This window comes from Bos mutus, chromosome 10 (genome assembly GCF_027580195.1).
Source record: "Bos mutus isolate GX-2022 chromosome 10, NWIPB_WYAK_1.1, whole genome shotgun sequence".
NCBI lineage: Eukaryota > Metazoa > Chordata > Mammalia > Artiodactyla > Bovidae > Bos > Bos mutus.
The window spans coordinates 97,114,803-97,139,597 of record NC_091626.1 but is presented as its reverse complement, the minus strand read 5'-3'; the positions used below and the strand labels follow the sequence as shown (position 1 = coordinate 97,139,597).

Genomic DNA, 24,795 nt, shown 5'->3' with positions numbered 1-24,795 from the left:
ACCTCAGCAACCCCCGCCCGCCGGCCCGCAAAGGGCGGGGGTCCTCGCCCACCCTCCTCTAGGAGCGCGCCCCGGCCCGGCACCGCTGCCGGCGAGGTTCGCTCAGGGCCAGGCAGCCGCGGGGACGCGCCGGGCGGACAGGAGAGGAAGCCGGGCGGCTCCGGGATGACTCCGCACCCCACTCCGCCCACAAGTAAATTTCTCCCCGGGGGTGGGGGCCCCCGCAGGTCGGGGGCAGCGGGCCAGCGCCGGGTGCTCGGGGACGTCGGGGCCGGGCCCCGGCTGCCCGCCCTCGCGGGCTGGAGGAGCAAGGACCGAGCGCGCCCCGCCGCTCACCTCTGCCAGCTTCGCGCGGCTCCGGCCGGGGCCCCGCGGCTTCCGCAGGGGGAGCCTTCGCACCGCGGCCAGCAGCACCGCGCCCAGGAGGAGACCCGCGAGGCAGGGCAGGCGCCGCACCCTCTCCCTCCCGAGGCGGCTCTTCCCGCCGCCCCCGCGCCTCCCGCCGGCTCCGCCAAGTGTGGGGATGTTCCGCCTCGCCTCCTCCCGGCAAGCGAGCGCGGGGCCGACGCGAAGGCCAGGGGCTCCGCGGAGGCGCGCGGCTCCCCCGGGGTGTCTCCCGCCCTCCCTGGAGGACTGGCCGCCCGCGCTTGTGGACGCGTCTTGGGCCTGCGGGCAGCTTCCTGTGATCCGGCCGTCTCCCCGCCCTCGGTCCCCGCCACGGTCGCCGTCGCAGCCCCAAGCGAGTTCCTGTTCGGGGAAAGTGGAGGCCTCCCGACCGCGCTCTCCAGTCCTGCGCTGCGACCCCGGCGGGGTCACCCCCGCCCCGCCCCCCACCTGCCCGGGCGCTCGGTGGGCGACGCCGGGGCTCACGGACCGCCAGGGCCTCGCGAGCAAGGGACGCGCCGCAGCCCAAGACGCGGGAGCCTTCAGATTTTGGGCAAATGTGCCCAAAACCTAGGGAGGTTGGCTTGGGGAAGGACGGCCTGGAAATCACTCCCCTAGAGCTCCTCCAGCTCCCTTGCAGGAGGTTGAGACCCGTAAAACACCTACTACTCTGCACCCAGTTTTCCCCCTGGTGTTCTCTGAGCACTTCAAGAGCCAGGAAAGAGCTGAGACTCGGGTGTGACAGCAGCCAGCCACATTTGAGAGAGTGGTCGGAAGATCCTGCCCTGCCCTGCCATCCTGGGTAAAACAGTGGGACCCCCGAAGCCCTCCAGCCAGACACTCGTGCAGGGATCCTCCCGTGTAGAGCGTGCGAGTCAGCTTGTGATAACGATCAGGAACTCTGAGTGGCAGCGAAGATTTTAGAGGCCCGGATGGGGCTGTTAGGGACAGTGAGCCCTGTGACACAGGGCAGGTGGGGTGGGGTTTGGACAGGTAGGTGAGAAGCCATCAGAAGGCGTAATTAGGAGATGCCTATCCAGGGGATATGGAGCAGCACAAAGGCTGCCCGGATTCTGGACAGGGACAGCAGATCCTGGGAGATGCTGGGAAGGATGGCCAGAAACCTGGCCCTAGGGTTCCATTTGGGATCTGGTTTAGCCTTAGAAACTCCTAGGAGACTGGACACATTTCTAAGAAACCACTCTCATCGCGGACAGCTCCACCCTGAATGGTCCAGTGTTCTGAGCAGTGGATCACAGGGGTTATAGCCGGGGTCTGGAGTCGGTCACGGGTTTGAACCTTGCTGCTATCATTTACTAAGCAGGTGATATTGGGCAAATTATTTGACCCCTTGGTGGGTGCTTTTGTCATCTGTAAAAGTGTGGGGGATGGGGAGGGGTTACTCACCTCACAGGTGTGAGGAGTAAATAAGAATCCAAGGACTTATATTAGATTGAGCTATATGAAGTTGCCAGGCTTCCCTGGTGGCTCAGATGGTAAAGACTCTGCCTGCAATGCAGGAGACTTGGGTTTGATCCCTGGGTTGGGAAGATCCCCTGGCGAAGGGCATGGCAACCCACTCCAGTATTCTTGCCTGGAGAATCCCATGGACAGAGGAGCCTGGTAGGCTACGGTCCACGGGGTCACAAAGAGTCGGACATGACTGAGTGACTAAGCACAGCACATACGAAGTTGCCATTCTGGGGTAAAAAGGGTCAAAATGGGTAATTTCATATGGTTCAGCCTAATAAGATGGCCCGGAGAAGGCAATGGCACCCCACTCCAGTACTCTGGCCTGGAAAATCCCATGGACGGAGGAGCCTGGTAGGCTGCAGTCCATGGGGACACAACTGAGTGATTTCACTTTCACTTTTCACTTTCATGCATTGGAGAAGGAAATGGCAACCCACTCCAGTGTTCTTGCCTGGAGAATCCCAGGAACGGGGGAGCCTGGTGGGCTCCCGTCTATGGGGTCGAACAGAGTCGGACACGACTGAAGTGACTTAGCAGTAGCAGCAATAAGATGGCTAGTGTATACATGTCAAAACTCCCGGTAAACACTGAAATACTAGCCCGAAGAAACCTAGCATTTGAGTACCTGCTATGCCCTATTGCTTTTACTAAATGTGAAGTTGTTTTCTTTAAGGATTTTTTTGGTAAAATGGTTTTCACATCCAGTTCAATATTTTGTCGTTTCATCAAACTTTTGCACCTTGCACCAGATTAAACATGGAGTTTGAAAATCATGAGTTCATTCATTCATGTCTACCTGTCTCCAATTCAGTCACTACCACTCCACTGGGAGTCCCTCTGCCCCTTACCTGAACAGCTATAATAGCTTCCTGATAAGTCTGTATTCACTCCTGTTCTCACTCCCTCCTTCCCAAATGCTGTTGCTTATCTTTTCTTTTGTTGATCAACTTTATTGAGGTATAACTTACTTACAACAAACACACCTATTTTAGTTTTCTTTGTTGGGGGGTGAAGTAGAAAAATGTAGCTTTATTGCTTTACCAGGCAAGAGGGACACAGTGGACTAATGCTCTCAAAACCCAAGTGTCCAAACTTGGGGAAGATAGTGACAAGTTTTATTTTTATTTTTTAAAGATGTATTTGGCTGCACTAGTTGCGGCATGCGGGCTTATGTGGAATCTTCCTGGACCAGGGATTGAACCCATGTCCCCTGCATTGCAAGGTGGATTCTTTACCACTGATCCACCAGGAAAGTCCGATGTTTTATTGTAATTGTTCAAAGACAGCGTGATCAGCTAGTGGACATTCTTCTGGTGGGTGGGTGGTGAGGTAAGGAGGAGTCCACACCATCATCCTTCAGGTCCAGTTGGTCTGGGGTGTACATGCTTGTGGGCAGCATACCATCATTAATCATTAATTTTTTCCATCTGGAGGGGGTTACACTACCTGCAGAATAGCTCCAAGATACTGTTGTGTGTATCCTTTGATGGGGAACCAGGACCTTGCCCCAAAGCTGCTCTTGACTGTTTCTCTCTGCTCTGGCCTCCTCTCCCTTCCCTAATTATCAAGTGCTTGCATCTGTCCATTGGAACTCAGAGGTCAGAGAAGCTGAAGGAAGGCTAAAGCACACTTATTTTAATTGTATAGTTGAATGAGTTTTGACAAATGTATACATCCAGGTAATCACTACCATCATCATGATACAAAAATTTCTCAGAACTCCAGTTTCCTTTGGTGAACTGCAGGAAGAATAAATATGCTTCAGTGGAAAACAATGCATTGTCTACAGTTGCATCCTTTGAGTTATCTGATTCTAGTCTTTCCTTGTTTTGGAGCTGTTTTACAACTTTGAACGTTGTAGGTAACTAACAGCAAAGCTAAATAATTCTTTTCTATTTAAATGCAAATTCTGTCCTGTCCTGTGGAGGTTCAGCTGACCTACCACCCCTAGTGTGAAAGAAATCAGTTTTGTCATTTGTACATTTAATATTCCTGCCCCATAAAGTTTGTTTTCTAATTTCCTTTGAATTGGTTGTAATACACTTAACAGTTTCCTCATCAATGAGTTAAATAAAAATCTTTCCTTTTTACATCTGTTAGAGTCAAGATTTTAGTCCCTTTGTTCAGTTAATCCCTACCTCCCCACCCCTGGCTCGTGGTAAGCACTTCTCCACTTTCTGTCATCATAGGTTAGTTTGCCTTTTTAGAATTTTGTGTATAATCTTTATTTATTCTTTTGTTTGGCTTCTTTCTTTGAGCATGTTTGGGATTCATCCATCTAGTTGTGAGTAATTTGTTCCTTTTCACAGCTAAGTAGTATTCCATCACATGACCATTTTGCTTCTTTTCCTATTAATTGTGATGGCATTTGAACTGATTTTGGGGTTATTATGAATAAAGCAGTTATGAATATTCAAGTGCCAGATCTTCTATGCATATGTTTTCACTTCTCTTGGATGAAACTGCTGTCAAAAAACTGCCAAATTGTTTTCTCAAATGGCTGTACCATTTTGCATTCCCCCCTTCATCAACACTTGGTATTGTAATTCTTTTTGAATTTAGCCATTCTAGCAGGTGGATGAGTGGTAGCAGCTTATTGCAGTTTTAATTTGCATTTCCTTAGTAACCAGTGGTGTTGGAGAAGACTCTTGAGAGTCCCTTGGACTGCAAGGAGATCCAAACAGTCCATGCTAAAGGAGATCAGTCCTGGGTGTTCACTGGAAGGACTGATGTTGAAGCTGAAACTCCAGTATTTTGGCCACCTGATGCGAAGAGCTGACTCATTTGAAAAGACCCTTATGTTGGGAAAGACTGAGGGCAGGAGAAGGGGATGACAGAGGATGAGATGGTTGGATGGCATCACCGATACAATGGACACAAATCTGAGTAGACTCCAGGAGTTGGTGATGGACAGGGAGGCCTGGCGTGCTGCGGTTCATGGGGTCACAAAGAGTCAGACACAACTGAGCGACTGAACTGATGTAACCAGTGATACTGAGCATTTTCCCATGTGCTTACTGGCCACTAGTATTCCTTTTGTGAAGTGTCTGTTCAAATCTCTTGCCTATTTTTTACTCAATAGTCTTGTCTTACTGAGCTTTAAGAATTGTTTATATATTCTAGACAGCCTTTGTCAGATATATGTTCTGTCGATATTTTAACCCAGTCTGTGCCTACATTTTTGTTACCTTTTCCTATTTTTTGCTTTTTAAGTCCAGTTTATCAGCATTTTTTGAGCCTTTTTTGTGTCTGAAGAAATCATTGCACCTAATCCAAAGTCACTGGAGAAGGCAACGGCACCCCACTCCAGTACTCTTGCTTGGAAAATCCCATGGACGGAGCCTGGTAGGCTGCAGTCCATGGGGTCGCTAAGAGTCGGACACGACTGCGCGACTTCAATTTTACTTTTCACTTTCATGCATTGGAGAAGGAAATGGCAACCCACTCTGGTGTTCTTGCCTGGAGAATCCCAGGGACGGGGAGGCTGGTGGGCTGCCGTCTATGGGGTCACACAGAGTTGGACACGACTGAAGTGACTTAGCAGCAGCAATCCAAAATCACAGATTTTCTTTCATAGTTTTTCCTAGCAGCTTTGTTTGTTATGTTCAGATCAATGATTTAACTGTTATGTTACATTAGGGTTGAGGTCCTTTTCCCATTGAATTAACCTGGCATGTGTGAAAATCAACTGACCACACAGGTGTGGGTCTACTTCTGGACTCCCTATTCTGTTTTATTGCTCTTTTGTGACTAGTCTAGTATCAACTGCTTGGCTGATACCACTCTTGGTTACTGCAGTTTTCTTTGCACAAAGTTTTGAAATCAGGTTCAATCCCTGAGTCGGGAAAATCCCCTGGAGTAGGAAATGGCACCCCACTGCAGTATTCTTACCTGGAAAATTCGATGGGCAGAGGAACATGGTGGGCTGTAGTCCACGGGGGCCACAGAGTCGGACATGACTGAGCACATATACACGTGTAAGTTCCGTTACAAAACTGTTTTGGCTATTCTAGGTCCTTTGCATTTCCATACACATTTTATCAATTTGTCATTGTCTACCAAAAAGCATGCTAGGGAATATTCCTTCCAATGCTTAGAAGTTTTCACTCATTTTCCCAGTGAGATAAACTCACCACAACAGCCTGTGCAGCAGGCCAGCACCTCGTGAGCCCCACCTCACCACTGGCCCTTTCCTCAGTGACCATTAACCACACTCTTCCAGAGTCTCCACTCCTTAGAAAAGTCTCCTCTATCACCTCTGTCTAAACCAGACACTGGTTCCAGTCGTCTCACGTCGTTCGCCTTTCCTTCACGGCACTGAGTAGTTTCTAATGTATTTGGTTCATGTGCTTATTTGTTTACTTGAAAGTAGGAACCCTAACTTCTTTCGTTTGTGATGCTCAGTGCAGTGCCCGGCATGGAAACAGCACTCGGTATTTACTGGTTGAATGCTGTGATGACCCAGACAAAGTACAAGGTGGGAAGAGGGGGTGAGTTATGTTGTTAAAATCTTAGCTTGTTCTGTTACTGTTCCAGCTACTGTGAACCCAAAGGTCTCCCCCACCCCACCTTAATGACTCCCTGTGTGAATTCCTCTTGGGCTTCCCAAGTGGCTCCGTGGTAAAGAATCTGCCTGCCAGTACAGGAGCTATGGGTTCGATCCCTGGGTCAGGAAGATCCCCCGGAGAAGGGAATGGCACCCCACTCCAGTGTTCTCGCCTGGGAAATCCCATGGACAGAGGAGCCTGGCAGGCTGCCGTCTATGGGGCTGCAAAGAGCCGGACATGACTGAGTGACACACTGCACAGGGCCTGGCGTGGGAACAGCACTCGGTATTTATTGGCGGAATGAATAAAGGCAGATACAGCTTCTCGAGTATTTTATTGGAGCAAAACAATGTATTTGCATGGGATGATTCTTAAGTCATCTCAAGTAGTTCCCCTTCAGCTCTTAACATACACTCTCAGAATGGATACACCTTCCCCAAGCCATTATTTATAGCTCAACCATCATCCAACAAATCAAAAACAAAACAAAAAAATCATTCAGCAAAGAAGGGAGACAGGGTGACATTTTAACACAATACTAAATCTTAAAAAATTTAATTTATATATTTCCCTTCTCTTTCTCAGATTATACGAGCATTACAGGGCTGGAGAAGGGTTATCACAGCACCTCTTGCAAATTCCAGTTTTTCAGGAATGAAAAATATACAGGCCAACAAAATAAAGAGCTAAGCTCCCCATAAGCTATGTCTCTATTCTTCGTTTATCTTTCCCCCTTCTCTTAATGTTAGCTGCCTTTATCCAGAGAGGGATCATTAAGACTGTGTCTGCATGCTGGCTGTCTTGGTGACCTCACTAGTCTCCTCTGAAGAACCACTGAGGATGCTTTTTACTGTTCCAACCCTTAACAACTGAGGGAACAAGACCTAATGCTAAGGGTGAAGACATTCCACCCTGGCCAGGGATATGTCCCACACTTCTTAGAAGACCTGGGCCAAGCGACAAAGCTGTGCACAGGAACTCTGGAACCGTGGTGGAAAAAGCAGACACTGAGTGGGCTCCAGGCTCCTCGTCTATGGGAGGATCCACTATCCACGCAGACAGCAACAAGGCAGGACGCCTGGCACAATATCAGGGCGCCGAACGAACTTTTACCTTTCATTCAACCTCCCCACAACTGCTCCAGAAGAACAGAGCTTTGGGTATGCTTCATTAAAAACATAGTAACGGCAGTTTAAGATAACCACTGAATTCTTTACGGTCAGTTGAATAAACTCATCATACCACAAAGAATTTCAGTTTATAAGGCCATTTATCATGTGTACTCTGTAGTAAACAAGACCTTGACCACAGCTCCCCCAAGTCCTTCCCAAGAATGACTGGGAATGTGATAACTCCAGACTCAGCAGAGACTAGATCATTCCCAATGAGGGCTTGAGCTAGCCCCTTCAGTCTCCTCCCTAGAAAAGGCTCAATCTATAGGAAAGGTGCTCAGAAGTACTGGAAGTGACTAAAGGGGCAATGGCATTTTTACACATTAAGAGCAAAGGGCTTACTGGCAAGTCCTGACATTTCTTCTGTACGATAAGGCAGGAAGCCAGCTGTCTAACTTAGCTATCTGGGCACATGGCAACTGGCCAGGAGTCTGAACACCGTGTTTCATGGAGGTAATGCTGAGGAGAGAATGGAAGATATTTTGATTAACTGGCTTCATGGATTAAGATGCCCTGGGCACTGAGCTTCCATGTTAGGCAGGTAGCAGCATATCACTCTACAGGCTGAGGGTGCATTGAAGCAGACAGCTGCTCAATGGCCAAGACGAATCCTGTGATTTTCCTAACTCCCCCTTCATTACCCCTTGGGGCTACACTGGTTTTACCTGCATGAAGTGCTCAACAATTCTTGACGTTCCTGACGGTGGACAGAGGAAAAGAACTCTTTCGTCTTTTCTAACCACACAGGTTATAGCAAGTAGAGATTAAAACCTATTCTGGCTTACCTAGAACATCAAGAGAGACACCCTGGGAACGTGGTCACAGCAACTCTTTGTATTATTACAAAAGAACCAGGAGGAACTTTCCTGGCAGTCCAGTGGTTAAGACTCCACGCTTCCACTGCAGGAGGCGCGGGTTTGATCCCTGACTGCAGAACTAGACTTCTGCATGCCATGCGGAGTGGCCAAAAAAAGAGAAAACTGGGCGACAGTCAATTATATTCAACCTTCTGAAGGTGGTTTTGCCACAAATTCATACAAAAGAAGAACCCGAATTCTCTTTCTTCATGTGACTAGCAGTTCTGTGCTGCTGCCTAACCCAGTATGACAAGTTGCCAGAGATCCTCATCAATTTGGAAAGGGAGGTGAGAGGGAATAAACAGCTTTGGCTTCTGAAAAGGCACCAGGCAAACACACAGCCCTCAGAAGCTGTGTCCCTTACTTCTGCTCACCTTCCATCCCCACATAAGGAAGAAGCCTGTTTGACCAACTGAAATACCCTATCACAAAAGTTTAAGATAGTGATGAAAAGACTAAAGGTGCCGAGTTCTTCAAACGAGGGAGCAGTACTCTGGGCTCCGGAGACCAGAATGTTTTTTAAAGGGAAAAAATGTTCCAAAGCAAAGTGAAAAGTTTGGTGTTCCAAAGACCTTAACCCTGAACCTTCCCTTTCAATATTTACTTGTTCCAAAACACACGCCATATTCTAGGGCAAAGCTTTTAATAAAGATGGGAGGAGAATCTGACATTGCCACTTGATCAATTCTTTGGATGTGATTTTGATGTCCCCTAGTTATATACTTCCTGGTTTCTGATGCGATCTGCACAAAACGGTCATATAAACCTGCAATGGATGAAGACAACGCTACATGAAAAGAGGGATGAGAAGAAGTAGTAAGGATTAGTCACACCTCTATCAGCTAAGTCCGATGGATCAGCTTTGGTAGGAATGGTTAGCAGATACCTGTTTGAATCCCATCGGATTCCTGAAGCAGGCTGTGTTAAACCATGTATTAAACAACACTTATTTGTTTTGGGTTTGTTTCTACTCATTCCCAATGACTTCATTTATATACACTTGTATTTTCCCAAGTACATGGTTAAATAATGGTGTTTGTGATATGACTGGACCCTAGATTTACATTACAGTTTCAGGAAGAGACAATCAGTGTGCATAATGTTTTTTCCTCTAGAAAGTAGAGTGCTTGGTGAGATCACAGTTTTTTCCACTTCAAAATAAACCTATAACTTAACTGCATTTATCCTGAAATAACTGCATAGCAAAGTGATATATATATATATATATATATATATATATATATATTAAAATGCCCACATAACTGACATTTTAAGTTGCAGTGACTTCATGCAAGTCAAAATTAAAGACTGGCCATTAAGTTCATGGCTTAAAGTTTGTGACTTTTGCAAACTCTATACCAGCAAAAGCTCTCTGGTATTCTAATGGGGTTCTATGGTGAGGACTAGATGTGCAGGGATTGTTAGTAATGTATTTTATTTTACACGACTAATTACTTAGTTTACCACAGTCTTTTTTACTCCAACTTGTACCTGCTAAATGCAGTCCCTGCATCTCTACCTGGCTCATTTTTTTTTTTAATTCTTTAAAAAAGTATAATAAAACCTCCAACTATTTCAAGGGCTTAAGGTTCTCAGATGCTGAGAGTGACCTAAGATAACTTAAGACATGAAAACAGAACTTTACCAGCAACAGCATCGTTTATGTCCTCCACTAAACGTTTCAGCACAAAACACCACATCTGGTGACAAGATGTCTAGAGAGAACTTGGACTGAGAATTTTTTCTGCCGATAAAAGGAGCGATTTCAAAAATGTACAAAACTGCTTTCACACACAGGTCTTCATTCTGTTTCCACTCCTTCCCCTGTAGTACTGGATGGCTACTAAAAGCTGATCCTGGGTACAAAAAAGTCCAAAGTTCTCTTCACTTAAGCTTTGGTCAACGGAAAAAAAAAAGTAAGAACTTTAACAGGGTGATTTTCGGATTTGTTCTTTGGTCAAGCAGTATAAAGCTCACTGAAAGATGTTCCCTTGCCTGGTAATGAAAACGGAGTCAAAAGAGGATCTCAGGTTAGTGAAAGTGTGTTCAGAACTTCTCAGGGAGAAACAAGGAGGTAACGGAAGGAGATGGAGCCCCTGAGGCCCAAATGCCAGCTGAGAACTGCACCAGGACACTGAGGGCGAAAGAGCAACATCACTCAGAGAGTGCTACTTACAGAGGCCATCCTCTTGAGAGGGTGAGCTAGCAAACTCAGGAACGTGACAAACACCTTCTGAGCCCTCCAGGGGGTTCACCCACATTTTCCTTTATCAGTTTCAATCCTGATCTGGACCCAGACCCAGGCAGAGGCTGTCATAATTTTGAAAAGTAGAAAGCAGTAATAACCAACCCAGACGTTCTGTGGATACGAGGAGCCACCACCTCTTTCCACACGGCCCCTGCCCTCTCATGCTGGCAGGAGGAGGGATCACCGAGGGGCTGCTCTGCACAGAGCAGAGAGCTTGGGCATCAGCTTCAGCACCGAGGTCTGACCAGGGTGGTAAGTGGGTGCAATCTCCGTGTCTTAAAGAGGGGGCAGGAGTGTCAGATCGTAGCTTGGGAAACACCCAGAAACTGGACATAACCTTCAGAGGGTGACCATTATGGAGAAACATTTGATGGTGAAGGAGGATTATCCTCTGGTGGCCAGAACAAAACGGACAAAGACCAAGCCTCAGAGGCTCCTGGCCAGAGAGAGTTCCAAGCGGAGGGGGGCAGTTTCGGCAACGTTAGTCTTGACTGCCTTTCTCACACGGCTAGACTTCAGTCACCTTTAAAACACTGGTGGACTGTGTCGTGACTGGCTCAGTAGGGATTCCAAGGCTGGCAGCCTCTGAGACCTTGACTGAAGGTGAGTGGGAGGCACCTGCTCCCCAGGAAGGAGGGCCAGGGACGGCAGGAGCTCTGGCCGGGCGCAGGAGTGGGAGGGGGCTGCGAGAGCGAAACAGCCTGCGTGGTCAGCCAGAGACGGGCTAGGGTCAGCGTGATTTCACAAGTAGAATAGTTATAAAATAAAACATTTTTTTTTAATAGACAAAAAAAAGCAAAGTGAGTCACCCCCTTTTTTTTTTTTAAGGTGAAATGTAGCGAAGGAAGGATGTGCAGCAGTTTCTCACTATTTACAAAACGCCGCTGAGAGTGGAGGTGGCCGCCGTCAGTAGCTGAGGAAATGTCTTTCACGTGAGATGGCCACGGAAGTGTGGTTCCTGCCACTGGCTCAGAGAGGCCACATGCAGTTCCTGGGTGAGTGAGACAGGTCCTGTAGCGGAGCACCAAAAAGGCTCAGTCTTCTGTTTCTTCATATGTCGTCTCATCAAAGGGCCTGTCCAGGAGGGGTACTGACCGATGACGGGAATACTTCAGGTGCAGCAGGTCCCCGACTTCATCTATCTCCTTTAAAGCCTAGTACACAAGACACAGCAGGAGTGAGTCAGAGCCAGGAGGAGGAAGGCACACTTGCTGCTTCACCTTTCTAAAAATCATCATGGCACGGCCATCCTGAGGTAGGCTGTGCCCAGTGCATTTGCTCTGAGCAGTCTAGAGTCTGGCAGTGGAAAGAGCAGGTTTTTGAGCAAGGACATCAGGCTGACCATGAAGAACAGGCTGTGGACAGCAGGGATTCAGGATGAAGGGTATAATTAATCAACGTATGACATGCTTCTAGAAGAAGGAGTGTGTACCCTGAATTGGCCAGGATGGCTACAACTTGTCACCTCTCCTTTTATCCTCCAGTATGTGTTCTTTCTGGTATCACACTACCAGAAAAGCAATAAGAAGTTGGCATTGGGATGCTTCCTAGATGAGAGATGAAGAAAGTCCCCAAATGCACTGCTGTGCAGACTCAGTAAGAAAAAAGAAAGAACAGTCAGCATTTAAACTCAGGTTTGATTTTAAACCCCCAAATCCTAACGTGGACAGACTATCTTGTCTTTCCATCAAAACTCTCAGTATAACTTTCTTGTTGGTAAAGTTTGCTCTTTTATTTTTCAAAGATAATATGTTTCTTATAAAAATTAAAACACTAAGACAAGTGATGAAGTGAAAAATCTCTTCCTAATTGCTACACTAGTCTTACCTCATAATCTGTCTACGGTTTCCTATATACACTTAAAAACAAACAAAACCCAACTCCTGGTTGAAGTATACATACATACAGCAAAGTATACAAATCATGGTTCACAGTTAACTTTCCAAAAAGCAGCACACAGAGAGTGAGAACAGAGAGTCACATGCAAGAAAGGGATGTGTGATGCGTGTAATGGGAATTTCTCAGAGCAATCCATTGACGATGGCCAAAATTCTGAAATCCTGGATTCTAAGGCTTTCTAATAAAAGCACCTGGCACAGGTCACAGACTGCATTTTCAGTTCAAGGCAGCTCTCCAGCACTGTCGTTCACTCCACAGGCATCTGTGGACGTGAGTCTAATAGGCTCGGCTATGGTGAGAATGGCTCTATCTGGGACACTACCTCATTAGACTAAGAAAAGGTAGAAGCCCGGCTGCCTGACTGTGGCTCTCCAAATCTCCATCACATCATATGCATCATCTGTCCACTCAGGGTGATAATTACACAGGAAAATGTACACCATCTAGCTCAGAAAAGAAAATCAGCTGATTATTAGGTAATAGGCACATTCAACTGTTCTTAAGTTTAGCCTTTAAGAAATCAGTGTTTATGGGGAGGGGGACACTAATAAAAAGTATTGCATATTTATCCTAACATAAGAAAAAAATACTCTTCACTCCAAATGTGAAAAATATAAAAAGCAAGTAAGAGTTGGACTTCAATAGGCTATCAGAACAGTGGTACCTTTGAGGAGAGGTTTAATTAAAAGTTCCATATGGAAACAATTTAAGATTGAATTTCAGCTGAGAGAATCTCTTAAGCCATTTATTCTCCCAACCTCTGATATAGGACTTACTAATTTAAAACAACACATGACTTACTAAATCACAAAGTAAAGGATATTCAGAAGAACATGATATTGTTCATCAATTTAAAAAGAAAATGAGCAAGAAAGCCACCGCAGCCCAAAGGAATGTAGACTGATACTATAACAAATATCTCAGATGAACAGGTTTTACTGACATAAAAGAGAAAACCGTAACTACAAACTGCTGGCCATGTTGTGAGGTTACCTGCTTAGATTAGGAATAAGAAACCATTACAAGTATCAAAGTTTGTTAACAAATAGTCTACACTGAACTTCTGGATGACAGGGTAAGATGAGTTCTTAGGGGAAAAACATGTTAATTATAGGGTTGCATATGGTCTTTGAATAAGAGAATATTCTAGAATAGCTGCACATCCCCAAGCTGACAATTCTGCTCTTCTCCTTTTTAAAAATAATAGCTTTACTGAGATATAATTCACAAAATTCACCTCTTAGAAGTTCATAATTCAGTGCTTCTGGGTATATTCAGAGTTGTACAACTTTCATCACTATCTAATTTTAAAACATTATCACTTCAAAAAATAGTCCATACTCAAATCCTCGTTCCTCCTTCCCCTAGGCTCTGACAACCACCGATCTGTTTCCTGGCCCGGTGGATGTGCCTGTTTTAGACACTGCATATGAACGGTCTTCTGTGTCTTCTTTCACTTTGCATCCTGTTTTCAAGGCTCATCCATGCTGTAAGGGTCTAACTTCATTCTTTGGCCATGTGGTTATCCAGCTGTTCAGTACCATTAATTGAAGAGACTATACCTTCTCCATTAACCAGTCTTAGGCTTCCGTGTTGAAAATCAATTAGCCATAGATATTTGGGTTTATTTCTTGACTCTTGACTCTACTCCATTGGTCTACAAGTCTATCTTTATGCTAGTACTCCACCATTCCAATTACTGTAGCATTGTAGAAAGTTTTGTAATTGGGAAGTTTGAGTTCTCCAACTTCTATTTTCCTTCTCAATATTGTTTTGCTGATCTGGGGCCTCCTACTGTTCCATACGAATTTAAGGATCAGTTTTCCTATTTCTGCAAAAATAGCCATTGTACAGATCTTGCTGAACTGACATTTTAATAAACTTAAATCTTCCAGTCCATGGATATGGGCTATCTTTACATTTATTTAAGTCTTCCTTCATTTCTTCCAGCAATGTTTTACAGCTTCATATGCAAGTCTTCCACCTCCCTGGTAAATTTATTCCTAGGTATTTTATTCTTTTGAATGCTATCGTAAATGAAATATTAATCTCCTTTTCATGTGTTCACTGCCAGTGTATAGAACACACTAATTTTTGTGTTTTTTACTCTGCAACTTTGCTGAATATATTTATTAGCTATAGCAGGTTAGTTTTTTAGTGTGAATTATAGTGCATTTCCTATATATAGAAGCATGTCTCAGGGCCTATTAATAAATGAAACTTCATTTGTATCTCATAATGTTCATGTTTACTTCCATAAAAAATCATTAAGACAAAATGACTTTAACAAACCTGCAGTTTCCAAAAAAAAAAAAAAAAACTTTATGCTTAAAAAACCTAAATGGAAGGCAAAGTCAAATAATCCTTCAATGGATATTATGAGAAAAAGATCAGAACTGTCAACTGGTAAACACACTATTGGCAATAGAAATCTACCAAGATACCTGATTACAGCTAAGTTATTTCATGAATCTGTTTAGTTATCAGGAGTAAAAATTTTTAGAAGACATAGTGAATAACTTTAGTCATTGCTTTTAATGACAGTTATTTTTTAAAAGGTGTGTTGAAACTCTTAAATACCCAAACAGGATGGAAGAGAAGCTGGTATCACTGGGTTAAAAAATAATGAAAGAAGAAATTCATCAGTAAGATTTTTGAGTAAAGGGAAAATCTATCGGAAAAATCTCAAAAAAAATAAAGAAGAAGAAAAACAAAGATATAATATCAATAAATTGAATCCCATTTCAGTGTCAGATGATTAAGAATATACCATATTTGTAGAAGATTTGCTATGAAGAAATAGGGACAAAAAAATCAAAATCTTTAGCAGTTAAGAAAATTAAAATGTCAATTAAGCTGTTTTTAAAAATTAAGCTTTTTAAAACATGCATTCATAATATTAAGATTAGTAGCTCTCCCATGAATTAATATTCTGATATTTCTATCACCTAATTTTTTTTTCTATCAACCAATTTTATGCAAATATGTTCTAGAGCTCTATAAACTCTTAGAAAGTAGTATTTATTTAAAGTTTGAAATCCTTTTGTGTTTTTTAGAAGTCTGAAATCTTAAAGAGGCTGGAGACAAGACAGTGGAGTGGAAGGACTTGAGTTCATCCTCTCTCTAAATCACAACCCCCTGCTGAACAACCACTGACAAAAAAGACTGGAACCTATCATAAAAGATATTCTACATCCAAAGACAAAGGAGCCACAACAAGATGGCAGGAAGGGCACATTCGCAATACAATCAAATCTCACACCCAATGGGTGGGCAACTCACTGCCTGGAAAATAATTACATTGCAGAGTTTCTCCTATAGGAAGGAGAGTTCTGAGCCCCGTGTCAGGCATCCCAGCTTGGGGTGGGGGGTCTGGCAATGGGAGGAGCAGCATCTGGCTTTGAAGGCCAGTGGGGCTTGATTACAGTCCTCCACAGGACTGGGGGAAACAGAAACTCCATTTTGGAAGATGCACACAACGTCTTGTATGCACCAGGACCCTGGGGAAAAGCCGTGACTCCATAGAAGCCTGGGCCAGACCTACATGCTGGTCTTGGAAGGGTCCCCAAGGGAAGGCAGGGGTGGCTGTGGTTCACACTGGTGGTGGAGGTATGGGGGAATACTCATTAGAGTCTGGAGACTGCTACTTTGACACCAAGACCTGGCCCCACCTAACAGCCTGTAGGCACCCAGTGCTTGGATGCGGCAGCCCAAACAACCAACACAGCAGGAACACAGGCTCACTCATCACCAGATAGGCTGCCTAAAGACTTCCTGAGCCCACAGCTGTCTCTAAACACTCTCCCTGATATGGCCCTGCTCACTAGAGGGACAAGACCCAGCTCTACCCACCAGTGGGCAGGCACCAATCCCTCCCACCAGGAAGCCTGCACAAGCCTCTAGACCAGCCTCAGCCACCAGGGGCCAGATACCAGAAGGACGAGGAACTTCAACCCTGCAGCCTGCGTAATGGAGACTGCAAACACAGAAAGTTAAGACAAAGTGAGACAGCAGAGGAATATGTTCCAGACAAAGGATCAAGATAAAACCCTAGAAGACAAATCACTGAAGTGGAGACAGGAAATCTACCCGAAAAAGTATTCACAGTAATGATAATAAAGATGAATCAAGATCTCAGGAAAAATAAAAAATGGAGGCACAGACCAAGAAGGTACAAGAAATGTATAATAAAGAGCTAGAAAATATAAACAACAGAGTTCAACAGCACAATAACTGAAATGAAAAATAGAAGGAATATTTTTATTATTAGTGATTCTACTAGAAGGAATCAACAGAATAAATGAATACGAAGAACAGATAAGTGACTTGAAGATAAAATGGTGGAAATCACTGGAGTGGAAAAGAATAAGGAAAAAAGAGTTAAAAGAAATGAGGACAGTTTTAGAGACCTTTAGGACAACATTAAACACACCAACATTCACATGATAGGAGTCCCAGAGGAAGAAGAGAGAGAGAAAGGGCCTAAGAAAATATAGGGAGATAGTAGCAGAAAACTTCCCTAACATAGGAAAGGAAACAGCCACCCAAGTCCAGAAAGTGCAGAGTCCCATACAGCATAAACCCAAGGAAGATGTAACGCTTTGACTGTGTGGATCTCAACAAACTGTGGAAAATTCTTAAAGAGATGGGAATACCAGACCACCTGACCTGCCCCTTGAGAAATCTGTATGCAGGTCAGGAAGCAACAGTTAGTTCCAAGTCGGGAAAGGAGTACGTCAAGGCTGTATATTGTCACCCCGCTTATTTAACTTATATGCAGAGTACATCATGAGAAATGCTGGGCTGAATGAAGCACAAGCTGGGATCAAGATTGCCAGGAGAAATATCAATACCCTCAGATATGCAGATGACACCACTTTAATGACAGAAAACAAAGAAGAACTAAAGAGCCTCTTGATGAAAGTGAAAGAGGAGAGTGAAAAAGTTGGCTTAAAGCTCAACATTCAGAAAACTAAGATCATGGCATCTGGTCCCATCACTTTATGGGAAATAGATGGGGAAACAATGGAAACAGTGACAGACTATTTGTTTGGGCTCCAAAATCACTGCAGATGGTGACTGCAGCCATGAAATTAAAAGACGCTTCCTCCTTGGAAGAAAAGTTATGACCAACCTAGATAGCGTATTTAAAAGCAGAGACATTGCCAATAAAGGTCTGTCTAGTCAAAGCTATGGTTTTTCCAATAGCCATGTATGGATGTGAGAGTTGGGCTATAAAGAAAGCTGAGTGCTGAAGAATTAATGCTTTTGAACTGTGGTGTTGGAGAAGACTCTTGAGAGTCCCTTGGACTGCAAAGAGATCCAACCAGTCCATCCTAAAGGAGATCAGTCCTGAATATTCATTGGAAGGACTGATGTTGAAGTTGAAACTCCAATACTTCAGCCACCTGATGCAAAGAAGTGACTCACTGGAAAACACTGTAATGCTGGCAAAGATTGAAGGTGGGAGGAGAAGGTGATGACAGAGGATGAGATCAATGGATGGCATCATCGATTCAATGGACATGAGTTTGAGTAGACTCCTGGAGTTGGTGATGGACAGGGAGGCCTGGCATGCTGCAGTCCATGGGGTCGCAGAGAGTTGGACATGACTGAGCGACTGAACTAAACTGAAATGAACTAAATGCACCCAACATAGGAACACCTTAAAGCTTTAAAAAGTCTGAAGTCTTATGTGTGAGGTAATAGCATATTAAAGAAATACCAAGAGACGAGAACATATTAAGAGACCATAAATTTTTATAGTCAGTAATAATTATGAGTTCCTATTATATGCTTGGCACACAGAATGAAAAAAATAGACTTAGTTCCTGCTTAAGACTTACCTAATGGAAAAGACTGCCATTAAATAACTACAGGTGTAAAGAATTTTCTAGGCAAGAGTCTTAGGATTTTCAGAAACATCTAGCAAGAGGGTTTGGAAAAACCCTTGAGTAAGTCTACGTGGAGATGTGATAAATGAGTAACAGTCAGCCAGACAAAGGGGAGGGAAGGATCAAGAGAGAAACTTCCACACACAGAAAAACAGGTGGGAAAGCTTGCAAGAGAAAGCTAGAATAGAAAGAGAATAAAGAGTTGTAGAGACTATAATGAAGGAGAGAGTGGAACAAGATGAAGCCAGAAATTTCCCAAGAGCCCTGATCACACAGGATCTGGTGGGTGATGCTAACAGTTCTGCAATTTTTTGTTAACAGCCATGTATTAAACAGCACTGTGTGCTCCCTCGTCTACCAGTGACTATCTATCTCAGGTGCTCAATGACCATGAGGACCAACAGATGATTGATTTCACCTGATACACAGGCCTTCTTAGTATAAGGTATATTTATATCAAAGTGACGGAGAAGGCACTGGCAAACCAGTACTCTTGTCTGGAAAATCCTATGGACGGAGGAGCCTGGTAGGCTGCAGTCCATGGGGTCCCTGAGAGTCGGACACGACTGAGCGACTTCACTTTTCACTTTCATGCATTGCAGAAGGAAATAGCAACCCACTCCAGTGTTCTTGCCTGGAGAATCCCAGGGATGGAGGAGCTTGGTGGGCTGCCGTCTATGGGGTAGCACAGAGTCGGCCACGAGTGATGCGACTTAGCAGCAGCAGCATATCAAAGTGAAAGTGTCTACTTACAGTATCAAGCGTTTCTCTGGTATGAGCTGCAGACAGGCAAAATCTGGCTCTGGACTCAATGATTGGGGTAGCAGGAAATCCTACCACAACTACACCAATATTTCGCTTCAGCATCTCCCGTCCAAAGGCGCTGCAAAGGGAAAACAAGAAACTAGGAAGAATAATAAAGCACACAGTACAAAGGTCTTGCCGTCCTGAGTGATTTAAACTCTTAAAGGCACTAGAGATTTCTATTAGGAATTTCTTCTAACTTCTGTGAAAGTTAAAGCTGACAGTTTACAAAAAGACTCTATTCAATCCTAAAGTGGTCTTCTCCCAAAAGGTTTCACAGAAAGGTGAAAGGATAAGTGTTGGCAGAGACCAATTTTTAATAAGGCTTGTCAAAGTAATTTGCAGTGGTAGCTTTAAGGTGTCCCTGATATGTAACAGTGGTTCAGAGGTTTCAAAATGAACTTGAGTTTAAGCCTGGTCCTTGAAATGTTAGGCTTGGCAGTATAAAAAATTTTTAAGACTAAGGATGTGGAGGATCTGCTATAATATGGACGTTTTTCTGCTGGTAGAAAGACCAAGCATTAGCCTTCCAGACCATGCATTTTCTGGATCGATTTAGGTGTTGAGCTGCCACTGGCATTCAGGGTTTCCTGGGTGTGTGTGAGGCCAGCTCATCCCATCTTCAGATGACCACCTGGACCACCATACTCCCAGGTTCCCTGATTTAATTTCCCCTCCTATAATAATTCATTTTAATAAACATTTGCTGAGTGCCAGGAGCTATGGTGGGCACTGGATATTCAAAGGTGAAGAAAAAACTTGCTTCTCTGCTGAGTTCACTTAAACCTGAGAAATGATCCTTATTTGAATTTATATTTAAGACCCAAACTCTCAACTCTGAAAAGATGTGCCCTTTTTACTGACTACGCAGATGACTCCTTTATCCACTTCATATCGGCTTTTCAAATATATTTTGGTTTTGTTATACATCTGTGCTTCTCAAATACACCGAAAGCTATTTCAGGGCAAAGATTTCCATTATATATGCCTTGCACAAGCCAAAGGGGCTGGTGCACTGCGCACATCTGGTAACTGTGCAATTACACGGCTGACCTCATGGCTCACTGCCCCCCTTGGGCACTGCACTTCAGCCCCTCACCTCCTGCTAGTCTTCCACTGGCTAGCAGTGGAAGGAATATGTTCCCATATTATGGCCTTTGGACAGAAGCTTCATTCTCCAAGTGGCTAACTTGCTCAGCTATGAGTTCCAGCTTGTATATCATCTTCCCTTCCCACTGAGGCCCACCCAGGGGTGACCATCCCATTTAATTCTGTAATCTGCCCACCCACTAGGCACTCTCTCTCACCCCCTATCCTACTCTGTTTTCTCCCATGGCACTTAAAACCTTCTAACATACATATTACAAATTTCCTTATTTATTGTTTGTCTGACTCATGCCCCAGTAGAGCATAAACTCCACAAGGACAGGGATTTCTATTTCTGTGGTTTATTAACTGACCTATCTTAACCCCGTAGAAGAGTACACTTAACTCAAATGTTTGTTTAATGAAAGACTAACAAGTTAATGCATTTTACAAACTGTAATCCATTGTTTACTCAATGGCACATCTAGCAAATGAAGGTTAACATAATGTGACCAAGACAATTTTACCTAACAGAACATACAACCCTGGTCTCACATCATGGGAGATCTTAAGTCTAATAAGAGGCTGATCTGTCATCTGCAAAAAGGTACCCAATTTTGGAGACTTAATGGTTAAGAATCCACCTGCCAATACAGGGGACATGGGTTCGATCCCTGGTCTAGGAAGATCCCACATGCAGCGGAGCCAAGTAAAGCCCGTGCAACCCAACTATAGAGCCTGAGCTCTGGAGCCTGTGAGCCAAAACCACGGAGCCCATGTGCCACAACTGCTGAAGCCTGCATACTCTAGAGCCCTTGCTCTGCAACAAGAGGAGCCACTGTGGTGAAAAGCCCGTGGATCACAATCAGAAAGCCTACGCACACAACCAAAAAAAAAAAAGTACCCAATTTTGGCTGGCATGTAGAGCATCAGAGGCACCACTGGAGAATCTTCATTTCCATAGATGATGAAGCCCATGCTTTTCAGACGTCTCCTGAAATACCTGACGTTTTCGGCTAACTGCTGAATACACTCTTTGCCTGGAAAATCATGGGGAGGGAAACAAAATAATTTTTGCACAGTAAACTGTATGGAATATAAAAAGACACAAAGATATCTTGCTTTGGTAAATTCTGTCATGGTAAGTGCTGAGTGTATGTAGATTTCATGGTAATGTACAAAATGAAGTTTAAGGAGTAGTATTCCCACTACTGCCAGTGGCTCACAGGCGTCCTCAAACAGGTGCACTGGTGCCGCCTCCTTTAACACCCTGCCACCCTTCACAGTAGGTAAGACACTTACTACCAATTCGTTTATATAAATATTTATACAATATATAATATATAAATACATATATTTATATTAGGAGACTCACAAGGTTGTGCCTGGCTTACAGTCATATGATAATAAGTGGCACAGCTGACTAGAATTAAGGTCTCTCAACTTCAATATTTATTCCAAAAACCTTGCTGCAAAATGATTTTACATATAAGATCAGAGAGTCCCACATTTTCTTCTTGAGTTTTGAGTTTGTATTACCATTTTCCTAAAACTCCTATCAAACAGCAGCAGCATACCCGTGTAATGTAAAAATCATATTTTTAACCCTACTTCGTTCATCTTTCCTAAACACAAATGGATTAAGGCATACATTTTTCGAACTGCTGACTAGATATCTGACCTGGTTTTGACTTTATGGGACGTCGATCTACGAACAGATGTCCCAAAACAATTGTTCTGTTATAGAGAGCAAGACACAAACTCAAAAAATCAGCTTGTAAGGGCTAAGAACTGTTCAACAGTTTTCAAAATCTGCTCACAAATAAGGAAGGTTGTGGTCATTTTTTCACATATATGAGAAATCCAGCAGATTCATATTTTTAAAAATATAATCATACAGCTCAAAGATAAATCAATCAACTGGAAATACAGATGATTAACAAATGTTCTTAGACTCAAAACACTAACATATCCATCACTGATGTGGAGACTACTCTAGGTAAGTTTGCTACAAATAACCCCAAATTAATATTCTTTATGTAAATAATTTTAAGTTGACCAGAGAAGCTAACACAAGCGTAGATTAGATTAGTGTGAACACTGAAGAACATCACTTAAGTTATGACATACATCTTACAAATATTAAAGCAGACATTAAAGTATGTTACATTTATGTTGATAACTGATGAGCAACATACTCTAACTTTCCCCTAGAAATACCCACACACGCTTACTCTACATTTAGAGTAAGAGACTTCCAGTTCCAGCTGTGATAAGAGTACCAGAACTGGATTTACTGTACTTCTTGTAACTGGATTTACTGAACCGCTTGTAAACAACAGAAAGCTGGACAGGGTATATTAAAGAATGGTTTTCAGACACTGGGCCACAGGCAGTGCACAACTGTCCTCCTGGAGAGGAAGGAAACCAGAAGTGAGTCTTGCAACTGCCTCCATACCACCTAGAGACAGCTCCCAGGCTGCTCCGGAAGCAGGGACCTAGTCTTGTCCGCTGAAGACAACAGATTTTGAAGTTGGGGAAGCTAAGGTGGCTAGAATTTACTGGGCAGCACAAAAGGAGAGGAGGAAAGTGCACCAAGAGAGCTCTTGGGCCTGCAGAAGAGCCTCTGGCAAAGGGCTGAGCTGCACACACAGGAGAAGAAACCATGAGAGTCCGGGGAGATCCACCAGAAAGCAGCAGATTAAGCAATTCCCAGCACTCCTACGGAGCGGGGAACAATTTCTACTTTCACCAACTGGAATGGAAAGACCTTAGAATCACACCGGTAGTGGAGCTAAACTAGCCCTAGACTAAAAGCTGCTCTGGCCCACCCAAACACTCTTCAACAGCAAGTCCTGAGAGGATCCAATTGATTCCAAGAACAAAGTCCAACATTATTACATAAATGAATATAACAAAATGCAGTCCCTAATAATGTGAAATTCACAAGGTCATGATGTGTAGTAAAAGAATTTAGGCATTCAAAAAACAGGACAATATGACCCAGCAACTAGGAGAAAGGTCAATCAAGAGAAACAGAGCAGAAATGACAGAGTATTAGCAGACAAGGATGAAAAATGCTATTATAAAAATGCTCCATCCATTCAGAAAAACAGAGGAAACGTGATGAAGAGAGATAAAAATAACTGAAAAATACAAAAATGATTATGAGTTGCAGAGTATTATGTTAAATGAAATAAGCTAGACACAAAAGATTACACTCTTATGAATCCAATTATAGGAAATTCTTAAAAAGACATAATTATAGTGATAGAACAGATTAGTGGTTGCCAGGGAATGGAGAGATGATTGACGGAAGAGGGGTATGAGGGGTCTTTTCAGGGGTGATGAAAATATTCTGTACTTTACGGTATGGTTACATGACCGCATACATTTGTTAAAACTCATGGAATTACACTTTAGTGAATTTTACTGTATATAAATGATATCTTATTAAAGATTTTTAAAGAAACTGACAAATTTGCTAAGTTCCATATACATTAATTTTTCCTGTATTATTTTACAACTTGCTACCTTTTTCTTACCACAAATTACCTTCTGTTAGAAAAGTTATCAAGGAAAAGAAGAAATGCCAAGAGATTTAGACCTCACCACTTCCACTTATTGCTATATCATTCTAAGCATGTTTTCTGTAATGAAAGGAAGTAGACAGTTCAGTCTCGCCATTCACTGTCATCTGTTCCCTGACAAGAAGAGTCCCAGAAGAAAATACATCTAAATTAACACCCACATGCATAACTGGAAGATACTGGGAACAGGCAGTTAAAATTCTCAACTTGTATATCCTTATTATTGCAGAACAGTATTCCTTACCAAAGATACACCACAATTTGTTTACCTATTTACACGTTAATGAACATCAGAGTTGAGATTACCAACTTTCATTTTGGCAGTTATACAGTTCAGATTTAAAAGAATTCTCTCCTAAATAGAGGATGTGGATAAAAGGGAACCCTGTACACTGCTGGTGGGAACGTAAAGTGACTCAGCCACCAGGCTGAGCATGGAGGTTCCTTAAAAAAGTAAAAATATAACTACCATATCATCTGACTATTCCACTCCTGGCAATCTGGAAAAAAAGGAGAGACTAATTCGAAACAATATATGCACCCAATGTTCGAATCAGCACTATTTACAACAGCCAAGACACGGAAGTAACCCAAGTGTCCATCCACAGATGACTGAATTAAGACGTGGAATATATATATATGAACCCACACAATGGAATATCACTCAGTCACAAAAAGAATGAAATAATGCCATTTGTGGCAACCAGGATGGACCTAGAGAATATTATGCTTAGTGAAACAAGTCAGAGAGACACAAATATTATGTGATATCACTTATATGGGCATATATCTGGAAAAGATGAAAAGTCTAATTTGAAAAGATATGCACTCTGATATTCAT

General features: G+C 43.5%; 1 protein-coding gene across 1 annotated transcript in view; it reads right to left on the bottom strand.

Moving 5' to 3' along the window:
- Window positions 1-6,721: 6,721 nt before the first annotated feature.
- The window catches only part of SPTLC2 (serine palmitoyltransferase long chain base subunit 2), a 100,732-nt gene continuing 82,658 nt past the window's right edge, over window positions 6,722-24,795 (bottom strand). Inside the window, exons 10-12 of the mRNA XM_070378445.1 lie at window positions 21,269-21,404; window positions 19,228-19,357; window positions 6,722-11,835 (exon numbers count right to left, since the gene is read on the bottom strand). Of these exons, the coding sequence (XP_070234546.1) occupies window positions 11,716-11,835; window positions 19,228-19,357; window positions 21,269-21,404 (386 nt within the window). The 3' untranslated portion in view covers window positions 6,722-11,715. The remainder of the gene's footprint in view (window positions 11,836-19,227; window positions 19,358-21,268; window positions 21,405-24,795) is intronic.